Consider the following 12,919-nt stretch of genomic DNA (forward strand, 5'->3'; position numbering starts at 1 on the left):
GTGGTCTCTTGAAAGCGTAACTTGCCAGCCCAGTTAGCATTCCCATAACATTAGGCCGTGAGGAGGTTGTTGCAACAGCAAGCTTCTTCAAGAAGGTTTCCTAATATAGATGTTAAGGTTTAAAACAAACTTAATTATTCTCTATCTACCCCATATGCTGTAGTCTTCAGGAGGTGTTTATTTAAACTTTTGAATTGTTATCGTTTAGAATGATGTAAAACTGCTTAATATTTGGAGAAGACATCCTCAAGAACCTTGGGGGTGGGTAAGATGACGCTTGCGAAGTGATAGAAAATAAGTATGCTGAGAAAGCTCTAATTAATGGCTTGAATTCTAGCATTTAAAAGATCAAAGAAAGAAATGTCAGGCGTCTGACTTCTGTCCTTTATGCTATTAATGAGCAGCCCTTTATCTCTGAATCAACTAGCCTGTCATTACAGATGGAACCAGTCTGAACTAGAACGGGGTTTTAGCTGAAAATTCCCATGAAGAGTGGAAATGTATTTAGATGTCTTTTAGGACTTATTACAGTTTTTCTCTTCAAAGGTTTTCCATGGTTTGCCTACCTTTTTAGGAAGAAGTGTTTAAACTTTAGCTCAGTTAAACGTAAGCAGTCAAATACAGGTTTTTCTTTAGTGCTTTTTTTTTATAATCAAGCTTAAGTATCATTATGAAAATGCTAGGTAAGGTTTTGTTATGGTTGAGTTTTTTTTTGGGGGGGGGGGGAGGGGGGGGTTGAGGGTTTTTTTGAGACTTGTTCTGCCCCAAATGAGTTCTAGCACTGTACTAAACTTAGTTGAGACTGAGATGTGGTCCATCTGCTGCCCTGAGAAATCTAACCATTACACTGAATAAATTATTGTACTTCAGAACTTAGAAATGGAGAGAGTAAGCCACATATGACCTGTGTGGCTGCAGAATTCTTTATCAGAACATGTATTTTTCAACAATGCAGACTTCTTCCTTACTTCAGTTCATAATAGGAATTCTTGTTCTGTCTGTTCTTTTATCCCTTCTACTTAAACTGATTTGTTGTTGCTGGCTGCTTGGTATGTTATGCTTACTTATCACACATAGCCTTGGTAGGGCTTTTCCTGGGTGTGCCCAGGATGACTTCTTGATTTCACAGAATATCAAAACAACTCTTCTTATGTGCAAACTTAAAAAAAAAAAAGAAAAAAAAAAGAAAGAAAGAAAACCCCCCAAACAAACTATTTGAACAGATGAGCATGCATCTATACCTTAAGCTTCATGTTCCCCCAGTTACTTAGTAAGTAGCTATTGCTTGTTTGAAGAGCCGTAGTTCACATTCCTTATGTCAGCAGACCTGATGATAACTTTCAGCCATAGTATCTCTCTTGGATACCTTCCATCTGAAGAAGGAGCCTAGCAGGGCCATAGCTGTTTCTCTCAAAGCTTTCAGTGGAGGAGTCTCCTGTCTTCTTCCAAGTCACGTTACCAGTTCCCTCTCAGCTTATGACTCTGCCACTTTCTCAGAGTCAGTTACTGGAGAGGCATAGGATGAAATTGAAGAACTCAAAGACCATATGAAAACTTTAAAGCCAGAAGGTGCCATAATTAGTATTGGGTGGCATTATGCTCATCACTAGACAAGCTTGGATGCATGCTTACTTCAACTGGCAGAATAGGTGAAGCCGTCTTAGACGGGATCTTGTTCATCCTGTGCATCTGTATAGTCAGCAATACAGGTCGAGTACCAGAAGTAGCATCTTATTTTTGTCACTGTATCAAGTGCAGTGTGCAGTTACCTTTTTAAGAGGTAGGCCTGTCCCAGTGAATGTGAGGAAGTCACCTTGGTTAATGAGAACCTATGAAACACTGTTCCATAAGCATTATAAACTAGAAAAAAAAGCTGTCGTGATTCGTAGATCTCCTAGTCAGCCTAAATGGTGAAACTCTGAGGGCAGAAGCTGTGGAGTTAATCCAAGCCCTTGTGCTTCAGAAGATTTCTCCCTAAAAGTCAGCTGCTCTGAATTGATATGCCTGACTTGCACAGCAGATGAGGCAACACACATTCAAGGAGCTGAAGGACTTAATGCTGGAGTGTTCAAAGCGCTGCCACAAGTTCGGTTGGTCTCAGGCTTATATGCTGGCTGAATAGTGAGCAATGAGAGCCACTCTGTAAATGGGTGTCCCTTTGCTTTTCAGAAGGTGTGATGTTCACGTTCCTAAGGGCTAATGCTCTCAATCTTGCAGGATTTCTTCTGCACTACATTTTTTTTTTTGCCTTGGTGCTGTCTGTTGATAATGCACTGAAGAAAAGGAATAAATTATTTTCTCTTTTCCTGTAATAAGAACTGCCCCATCTTCAGCAGGAAACTTATGATAAATCTGGTACTTGTCAAAAGATTTACTGTAGTAACAACCTAGGAAGCAGACTTGCAGGAGTGTTTGTATTAGCCAACTCAGGGTTTAATTAAAAACAAAAGGGGGAAAAAACTTCCTAGAAGTGCTTTTTCACTGTTGTAGTTAGTGACTTGTGATTCTGTCAAAGTGTCCTCCCTTGTTACTGTGTGTATAGTTTTTGAAGGTTAAACTAAGGAATCTCGTACTTAACCAGAGGCTGTATTGTCACCAGATATGCAGCTTCTATTGATGACATACTGGAAGAAGAGGAGCATTATGCAGATCAGCTGAAAGAATATCTCTTCTATGCAGAAGCACTACGGTATGTACAGAAATGTGTAGTTCAAATGAAAACTATAATCCTTTGCTTTAATGTAGTGTTGGTGTTGAGCTTAGTTTGGTATCCTGTTCTCCTTAGGAATAAAAATGTTGATGTCGTGAGAATCTTCAGATTCTCACCTCTTACTTTGCTTACTCATTTTCAGTTGCCATAAGGGGCAATAACAGATAGAACTGAGCTGGTCAATAACAAAATTTCAATGATGTTAAAATCTAGATACAGTGGGAGATAATACTGCCTATACCCTTGGTTCCTTGGCTTTCCTTGGCTTCTCATATAATAGGTGCCCCAGTATGCTCTAGGGAAGCTTCAGCTTTCAGATGAGATAGGCCAGAGAGGTTATGACCACTTACAACTGTTAAAAATTACTGAAAAGTTTTGAAGTGCTTTGTATGACATTCATCAGGTGTACAGTATGGCTCAGCTAAATAATGATGTTAGATTAGCCTTTAATCTAATTTTAGATTGATCTTCTACGGACAGTTCTTCCTTTAGAAGCATAGATACAGCATACAGCATCGTGGTTTTGTATGGTTATGTCTAATACTGTGGTATTCCCCGTCCTGGTGCTGCACCTCCTGGAGAGGGCCCATAGTGCTGCAGTGAATTCAGGTTGTCAAGGTTGTTCTGGCTGCTCTCTGAGACCCCAGAGCACAAGTTGCACCTCCTGGGAGAGAAATGCCCATCTGGCAGTGGAGTAGATGTGTAGTGCCACCAGCCCACACAGGACTGGGACTTTCTGCAGATGGTCAGAAGAAACTCTCCTCCTCTGATGAAAGGCTCTGTATGAATCTAGGAATACAATTTCTAGTTTTGTTGCTTAAAAAATAAAACGTGAGGAGCTTTGACTGCATTGGTGCTATGGCAGGAACGCTATCCAGGTATCTCTTGTCGTAGTTCTCATTTTACTCTCATGGATTCTGAAAAGTTATTTTAAAGTGATGTTCTTAAGGTGGTAGGGTTTGTATTACTGAGAGTGTCTTGGAATGAGTCTAAGAAGAGGAGCAGAAAAGCAGAATACTGCTGTATTAATAAGTCCTTGTACTTTGATCCAAGCTTGCTTAACTAAAGCATTTGCAGTTACGCATTCTGTGATAAGAATGTTGAGCTGAAGCTAGATAAATAACTGAATATTCTGCCTGCTGAAAAGATCCTTGTATCATTTGTGAAGTTTAAATGGAGGGAAATGTAGCAAAACAAAGTATTATGTGGCTGCTTATTTTTCAGGGCAGTTTGCAGAAAGCATGAACTAATGCAGTATGACTTGGAAATGGCTGCGCAGGACCTAACATCTAAGAAACAGCAATGCGAGGAGCTGGCAACAGGAGTGAGTCTTTTTCCACTTTCTTCTCCAAGATAGTGTGTGCTGGTTGTATTTCTTCCCCCCACCCCAAATTGCCTAGAATGCATCTGCATGGCACTAATACATAGAAGGCTGGTTGCTTGTTGTGAGAAGTAGTATTGTGTGGGCTGTAGGCCTTCAAGGTGTGAAGTAATTTGCTTCATTGTGACATACGCTCACCTCTTACAGCAACCTGACAATAGGATCTCCATGTAATAGAAGGGCCAAAGCAGTTGCTTTTTGTGATAAATAAAGCCAAAACTCATCTGAGGAATAAGACCTAATGCTAGTAAAGATCACAAAATCTATTTTCAAGTGTCTGTACTTGAGAATCCCAAACCTTGTGTCTTTTGTAGACTGTGAGGACGTTCTCGCTGAAAGGGATGACGAGCAAGCTCTTTGGGCAGGAGACCCCTGAGCAGAGGGAAGCCAAGATAAAGGTTCTAGAAGAGCAGATACAGGAAGGAGAAGAACAGCTTAAGTCTAAAAATCTGGAGGGCAGGTAAAAGGGCTAGATTTTTGTCAAAGAAAACGGGGATTGTTTTAGCAAAAGTCATTGACTGGATCCTCTTGAAGGTGTTTGTATTTTATAAGTGTTTTTAATATATTCTTGGTGTTTATGAGCTGTCTATAAAAGCTCCTGTCAGTTGCAAGTTGTGAAATAAAGTACAGTACATGCAGTTAGCTTCTGGTCTGAGAGGATGGCTTATGTAAAACCTGATGACTTTCCCAGTTATTGAGCCTACTCTAATGGCTGACTTGCTTGCTTTTATGTTCAACTAGTAATATGTTTAGCAGGTGGGCTTGTAGGTCTGCAGCTGAATAGCCTAGGACTGAAATCCTTATTTGCTTTAAATACTGTATTTAGCTTGGTTTATATGTATGAGTCCTAAGCTAATATTCTTCAGCTTCTCATATGGGGGACAATTGACTCCTGTCTGAAGGAGGTTAGAAGTTCTGGAAGGCTGTGTTTGAATAACTGCTGCTTGGTGTTCTAGTGAAATTTTCTTCAGGAATGCAAACATGAAAAATAGGAGAAAACATTCCTAGAGCAACACGTTTGTGTCAGAACACGTTCATTGTATAATGAAAGGGGTAAACGTGGTATCTCCTGATAAGTAAGGATTAGAGCTGAAAAGATAAGACTAGTTCATGAGTAGTTCATAACAACAAAACAATCAGTAAATGCAATCATTTTGACAGAAGTATTGGACATCTGCTTTTGTAGCTCTGGAAGCAATTTTCAAGTGAATACTTGCCTTGTGTGGGAAGCCTAGTACAAATGAAAACTATGTATTACAGAAATCTACCTCCATTTTGGTTAAGGAGACCTGGAAACACATTGCCAAACCAGCAAAATTAATTCCTAAAGTGAATTGGTAGAGTAAAATCTGTGTTGCAAATGTTTGTTATACTTTACTGTTTCAGATCCTGATGACAAATGAGTTTTCACATTGGAAAGCCCAAGATTCTGACTTGATGATTAAAAACAAAAAGAAACATGCAAGAGTGTATGCTGAATGGTGGCATAAAGGCATTTAGTTACCCCCAAAAGAGTACCAGGATAAAAATATATTCTGAGTGTTGCAGATTCTTTGGCAGTCATGCTTACTGTCAGAAATTTCCATCACGTGAAATTGGTTCTCTAGTTTTAAAAACCTCTTAGGAAATGGATGGAGAGTTAAGGAGCAGTGCCACCATACTGTAGTAAGTATAAAGTGAGGACACCATGAGATGTATACAACTTGTTTTACTGACTGAAAGGTGGAGTGGTTTGTCATAGCTTCACTGCCGTGGGTTCAAAGGAAGGAAGATGAGGTGAGGACATAACATGCAAAACACTAAAAGCATTTACTAACACAAATACTGCTTTTAATTCCAGAGACTTCGTGAAAAGTGCCTGGGCTGACATTGAACGGTTTAAGGAGCAGAAGAATCGTGATTTGAAGGAGGCACTTATAAGTTATGCTGTTATGCAGATCAGCATGTGCAAAAAGGTATGTTTAGCTTCTGATGGGCCAGGCTAATTTGTTTATAATATATGCATATACATATATATGTGTGTGTGTGTGTGTGTATATATATATATATATATATATATATCTCATGTCAGCAGGGGATCATATGCAAACTTTCAGTAATGGGGAAGACTGCAGTCATGGAAGGTTGGAAGTCAATAGCGTAAAACCTCCCACGTATTCCACCCTACTCTAACTCAGTGACATGTTAATGTTGAAATATAATAGTAGTATGGTCCAATTCCAGTGTGGTCTCTGCCATATACTTATGCAAAGTTCTGTGGGACTTTTTGTGGAATCTTCCATGGAAAAAGGTCGGAATGCAAACGATGTTATATTTCTACCTCTTTATTTCCAACTTTCTCTATTTGTTTATTTTTATTTAAGGGAATTCAAGTTTGGACAAATGCAAAGGAATGCTTCAGCAAGATGTGATTATCTGGAAGTGAATTCCTCCTCCAAGTGCCAGAGAATGGAAGCACAAATGTATAACACCGATGTTAAGTTGCTGTATGACTTGCATATAAATCATGAAATAGATGAGTTGAGTGAATGGTTTTTCTTTCTGCTGATTGTAATTGTTTAGTAAAGGACGAAAAGGACATGTTCTTAATGTTTAGCCCTTGACTGCCATGTATGTGGCATATTTTAAATGTGGTAGCAAATAATTCAGGAGTAACAAAGTTAATGAAAACTACAGCTCTGTGTTGGGGCAAAGGTATAGGGAAGGTTATCCCAGAAAGTATGAACTGAAGTATTCTGTCTGAGACTTCTGAAACACCATATTCTGTATTGTGCAGATTACTTCCAGATGGCCTTCTTTTCAGCCCTTGCTGTTTAGTATTTGTAATGCTCCAGGGTGTTTTGTTTTTTTTTTAATGGGACACGCCGTTGTGTTCTTGAGGTTTACACCATAAGAGGACAAAAAATATATATATTGTAACGCCTAGGGTTCATATTTAAATGCCTTTGCATGTCCATAGAGAAATGTGCTTTTCCAAAGTTCAGGTTAAGCAGTCTCAAGCTCCTGAGATGTTTGAAACTCTCTACAGTAGAGGTGTTGTATAATGGTTTAATAAAATATTCTGCATTTACTGGTTCCCACCTAAGTTTTTGTACAGGCACTTGATTTCTCATCAGATTTCCTTCTGCAATTAAAGGAGACTGGTGATTCAGCTGAGCAGCAAAACCAAAGTCAAGCTGGCAAGCAGCAGATGCAACTCCCGCTTGGTCTGTTTACACTAATGTGAATCTGGGCCTGTGGTGGTGCTTCTCATAACCGAAGCAGTTTGGTTCTTAAAAGAATAGTCCTTAATGAAGATGCTGAAATACAAAACCATGTGGGATTTCTGTACTACCTAAGAGCAGTGATATGCAGAATCCACGATGAGCCAAGGTGTCTGTCTGGATCTTGTGTTGATGTTTCATTGTGTGTGTGTGTGTGTATATATACACACCAGTAATAACAAGATTTGCAATTACAGGTACTTGCATTAAATGTTTCCAATTATCCCAAATATTTACTACTGTCTAATACTGTTTTTTCTACATACTTTAGTTCCTGAAGTCTTGTGGGATTTGTCAGACTTGCTAATCTTGAAATCTTTGTAATACTCTGAAAAGTATATTTAGTTATTCTGGATTAAAACACTGTCTCCAGATTTTGATTTTTAAGAGATACTCCAGAAAGCCCTTGAAAGTTGCTCTGATGAATTATGGAGGCAATATTTGCTCACATGTCAAATCCAAAGCAATATGGGACAGCATTTCTCTTTTATAAAACCATTATAAAGAATTCAAGAATTTATAGACCTGGTATACACTACAACTCAAAATTCTGAAGTAAAATGTTGGTCACTGATAATGTTTGTTAGCTTTTTTTTTTTTTTTTTTTTTTCCCCAAAGCATATGACAATGACGTTTCTGTCTGCTGAGAGCTGATGCTGGGCAGAAAGAGGTCTCTCCATTTAATATTTACAAAGAGAAATGTTTTGTTCTGAGAATTGTAGTATCCAGTTCTTGTACAGGTTAAGGGACTCTTACATTCCAAAACCAAGAAGTTGCACACTTAAAGTATTCAGTAAACCTTCTAAAGGAGTGGTGCCTTAATACAGTACCATGAGGCGCTCAGAGTAGGTATTTTTCATGCACTTTGATTTTTTTTTCTTTTTTGTAGATCTTTCTGGTGCCTCTTTCCACATTTCACTTGCTGTACAGCTTATTTAATGTATGCCTTTTTCCTTGCTAGTTGTACTAAACTTGAGAAGGGAACAAAACGGTTCTTGTAAGTTTTGTGCCAAATAAGCTAAATAAAATTGCTCTTTGCTATTTCTGTTATGTTGTTTTTGTAAAAATGCTACATAAGTCTTTCCAGTTCTGTTGTTCAGCTCCTGCCCATCTTCGCTTTCAGACTGTCAAACTTGGGTTTAATGTTTTGGTAGTAAACTGCAACAGTTAACTGATTTGCCTTTTTCATGAGGAACGTAGTGTCTAAATCTGAAATTAGATCCTTGTAACAAGGCGGTTCTGACACCTGCTCTGTTTTTGCTCAGACATAACAAGCAATCAGAACTTCATGTGCATCTTCATCTAGGTAAGGGAAGATTCATTTTGAAAAGGTTTGCATAGTTTGGTAAACTTAGATGAAAGCTCAGTTAAGGATAAATTGCAATAATTTTATTCTTTTGCTGCTTCTGTTTGCTTCATTGCATGCAGTCACTGTACTTGCGAGTCTTGGCTTACTGTGACAGTTTCTCTCCCCCCTCCACCTCTCCCAGCTTTTTAACTTTTTAATGGGAAATTATCTAGTTAATGGTGGTTTCCATGTAGTGGAAGAGTCCACGTGACACATGCACACACTGTGTAGCTTGCGTTTTTCCAGTCGGAGTGGGTTTAGCTTCTGTAACTCAAGGCACGCAGCCTTGGACACCTTCCTTCCGTTATCCAGTGCGTGAAAGACAGTAGGATTGTTCAAACTAGAGACCAGCAAAAACTGGCCAAAGGCCTTTGAGGAGAATAGCTGTTGAGTAGATCGGTTTAATCTCACCAGAATGCTCCTGTATAAGACAGTTTATGTACATGTTTTTTTTTTTTTCCCATCAGGGCTGCCAGTTTTGTCATAGATAGCTTTGCATGGTCATTTGCAGAAGCATTTGTGGTGTTCCTGACCTTCCCCATTACTAGTGGGACCTTGACTGCTCATTCTGTTTTATTTACTACTGTCTGCTCCTGAAGTGTGGCTAGAATAAGGGAATCAATTGATACTGAAAGATAAAACTTCAGACATTTTCCTGTTTTAACTTGTTTTAACTCTTAATTTTTCTTAAGATGTTGTTTTATTTAAATATTGGGTATATCGGCCAAAGCATAGTTAACTTAGCAGCTCTGCGACTGGACTAGTCTGGCAAGCACAGAGCAAATTTTGGAGCTTGAGTCTGTGCTGAAAAGCTTGCCTCACGCAGGCAAGCCAGAGGGGAAAAATGACCGTGCTGTGGCCAAGTGTGCTGCAGAGCCAAGGTCCCGGGGCGGCTGGCTGCGCTGTGGGCGCTGCTGCGCTCTCCCAGCTGCTGAATCGCAACTGGAGAGGAGCCATTTCTTCTCCTATCTGACTCTCCCTACCACCTAATTCTTTCATGCGTTTTGGTTGAAGATATGAGAAACACTTCAATGTCCTCTAAAGGAATGCATGGAAGGAAGTCATCCAGTTTCTTCCCACTCCCTTGCTTCACTTGCAAGGGCAAGACTGTAATCTAAACCGTTTGTTTCCTTGTGGTCTCCTGCCCTATGTGTTTGCTTCTCTTGTGCTTGCTCCTGAAGCTCCGTGGGGAGGTACTATCTGCCTAATGAAAATCCAGTACAGAACTGCTGAAGTAGAAATAATACAAATAAAGGAAGCTAAGCGGAATGGGAGCTGGCGGAATGGGAGGACAGACTCCAGTGCCAGTCTGAAGTGCAACGTACTCGTGCATCGCTAGCGAACCCAACTGCTGTAAGCCGTGCTTGCGCTGCCTCCGGGGAGTGAGGGTCGGCTCCCCCGGGAGAGGCCCCCCGCCCTGTCCGTCACCCAGCAGGGTCTGATTTCTCGGGGCAGGGGGGATCTCACCTGCATTCGTGGTCTTGTTCTAGCTCCTCTCGGAGCCCTTGGCCCTGCAGGAGAGTAATTTGTGTAAGCTGCTTCCCTCTAGTGGATGGTCAGGAGGAAGGGCAAGATGCTGACAGCGGTGCTAGCCAGGAGAAGCCCCTTTCCCCTTAAATAGGGGCGGCTTTCAATTCCCCCCCCCTCCCCCCCCCCCGGTCCTAGCTGAAACACTGAGGTTTCCCACGCGTCCCCTGGCAGCCGGGCAGTGGCGATTCCCTCGGTGCTGGCTTTGGCAGTCCAGAAGGTGCCGAGTTCCTGCTTAAGCAAAGGGTTACAGTTCTTTGGCTGCTGTTTTTCTGATGTCTGTAGGCAAGATACGATGTTATCAGAATTTTGCAATTCTGACTTCTGCTGTGCTCTCAGACGCAGAGGAGAAACATTTCTTTGCTGGCTTTCAGTTACTTTCGAGTGGCTTACATAGCCTTCCCGATGTTATATTTTCTTTTCAGAAGTCTTTTTTTTTCCCCAATCATCCAAGCCAAAAGGTAGCTACATAAATTTAGCTGAAGTCTCTTCTCATGTTGGATGGTAAATGGCTCTTAGGTGATGTGTTTTGAGCCCACTTGTGAACTGAGGAGTCCTTGTAAGCTCCTTCCTGGTGCAGCCTCTGGGCAAGCCTTCGCTTGCCCATCAAACAGGACTTGAGGAAGCAACGTGAACTACGTTATCATTGAGAAAAGGCTAAGGTGTAATGACAGGGGCAGGCACTGTCCTAGAATAGTGCAGAAAGCAAAAAGTTAGCTTGTGCCCCGGGTAGTGGCAGCTGATGTACAACACGAGAGGTGAGAGTCTGCTTTAGCTATGCTGGGCATCAGTTCATAGTTGGGAGAAAAAAATCTAGGGAAAAATTGAGATGTTTGGACAGGGAGAGGTTTCTAGCAGGTCCATGAACTGTCTGTATGGAAACTGCAGAATCTGGGATAAGATTATTTGGAGGCAAAAGATAAATGGAGAAATGAAGGGAACTTCTTAAAGCGAAGTTCAACACTGATAATGGTGTAACTTTTCTCTTGCAGCTGCAAACGAGAGATTCAATTTCCAGTATGCAATTCTATGTCTGATTTTAATGTGCTCGATTAGAACTTCCTGATTAAACAAAAAAGGAGAAGACGCTGAAAAACTCGGCACAAATTCATAGAGACCCTGATCCTACGGACACCAGCGCGGTTGGACGTGTGAACCGGGGCCCTGCTTGTGGGACTAGTGCTAACTCGCAGGCAGGCTGCCCCATGCACTGCAAGCAGCCCGTGCACTGATGAATAAATCAATGGCTTATTTTGCAGCGAATGTTTGCCGTTACCTGCCTGTCCCTTGGCACGCGACGAGAACGGTTGCGCTCTCCCTAGAAAGCAGCCGCGTGTAAGCGGCCGCAGCTCGCGGAAAGCCGCTCTGCGTGGTGGAACGACTTGCCGTCCGAAGCAAAACGCAACTCGGATCGCGGAAAGCCGCTCTGCGTGGTGGAACGACTTGCCGTCCGAAGCAAAACGCAACTCGGATCGCCCTCTGGTGGGTCTCCGGCTCGGCTCGCGCGGGCCGCGGCTGACGTCCTCCGGCAGCTCGGCTGTCCCACGGTCGTCTACGTAACGGAGCGTTGTAGCAGATGCTTGTCATGGAACAGGTTTTCATGCTGGAGCTGATGACAAATCCATTTATTACGGTGTGTTTCCTTGTGCTGCGCAGAAGCTTGTCTACAGGGTCCCTGGGCTGCTCCCACACGGGGCAAACGCTGCCATGAGCTAGACTTCAAACATCGGTTTCTGAGTTAGGAGTACTTTTTTTGGTCTTGTTTTTAAAATAACCCCTTGGAAGCAGCGTAGGCTGCATGGTCAGGAGGAACGAGCTGTGACTGTTTATTTAATCTGCACTCCTGTGCAAGAGATGGGAAAGTTGCTTTACCGAGTGCTGCTTTGAATTAGGGTTTCCTGAAACATGTGTGCTATGATCCTGGCTTTGAAAATATCTGCTGACAGAGAGGCCAGATCCTACGATGGTCAGTTGTTCCAGAGGCCGAAAGCATGCACCTCGTTTCCAGGCTGACGTCTGCTTCGTCTTCCAGGCTGAGCGCCGTGTCGGGTCCCAGCTGGGGCCCTGCGGGCGCTGGTTGAGCAGAGGGCGCTTGCAGCGGCGCGGCACCGTGCTCGTGGGCCGGGTAGCGGAGCCGCCTGGCTCTTTGCCCCCTTCGTCTCCGGCGAGGCCACAAGTGTCTCTGCCTGGGGATGTCGTGAGCAAGCCCCTCTTGCCTCCTTTACTAGGAAGCTCAAAAAAAGCGAGATGTTTGCGTTGTCCGGTTTTTCCTTCTCTCGCCTTTGGGCAGCTCCTCCCTGGGCTCCTCCACGGCTTGGACGTCCCTCTTGACCCGCGTTTGCCAAACCAGGGTCGGTGTTGCAATAGAAACGAGCCGTGCTGTTGTGCTCCCCGCTCCGTGTGATGTTCCTGCGGCCCCGGCCGTGGGTCACCGTGGCCCTTCAGGCCTTTGGTGCTCATCCTGGGCTGTTTCTGGGGCTTGGGCCGCCTCTTGGAGCTGCCCTGGTCCTGGCTGGGTGCCCTGTGCTGTACAGGTGGCCTGATTACGTGGGGTCTGCATGGATCGATACTAACAGCCTTATTACTCAAAACTCATTACTTTTTCTCAGCAGCCCAGCCTCCTCTTTTAACGATTTCTTAAGCTTTTTGTCTTAAACTTTATCAGTAATGTTCTCAGTGATGGTCTTGTT

The 12,919-nt window shown here is 42.5% G+C and overlaps 1 protein-coding gene across 3 annotated transcripts in view; it reads left to right on the plus strand.

The window, feature by feature from the left end:
* SNX4 (sorting nexin 4) overlaps nt 1-8,395 on the plus strand; it is a 35,333-nt gene extending 26,938 nt beyond the window's left edge. For 2 of the 3 annotated variants that reach the window (XM_062579136.1, XM_062579138.1), the window contains exons 10-14: nt 2,582-2,689; nt 3,935-4,034; nt 4,406-4,551; nt 5,932-6,046; nt 6,455-8,395. In XM_062579136.1, coding sequence (XP_062435120.1) covers nt 2,582-2,689; nt 3,935-4,034; nt 4,406-4,551; nt 5,932-6,046; nt 6,455-6,502 — 517 coding nt within the window. In that variant the 3' untranslated portion in view covers nt 6,503-8,395. The remainder of the gene's footprint in view (nt 1-2,581; nt 2,690-3,934; nt 4,035-4,405; nt 4,552-5,931; nt 6,047-6,454) is intronic. The other variant, XM_062579137.1, reaches the window with a different exon arrangement.
* The last annotated feature ends 4,524 nt before the right edge of the window (nt 8,396-12,919 follow it).

Source organism: Rhea pennata, chromosome 6 (assembly GCF_028389875.1).
Source record: "Rhea pennata isolate bPtePen1 chromosome 6, bPtePen1.pri, whole genome shotgun sequence".
Taxonomy (NCBI): Eukaryota; Metazoa; Chordata; class Aves; order Rheiformes; family Rheidae; genus Rhea; species Rhea pennata.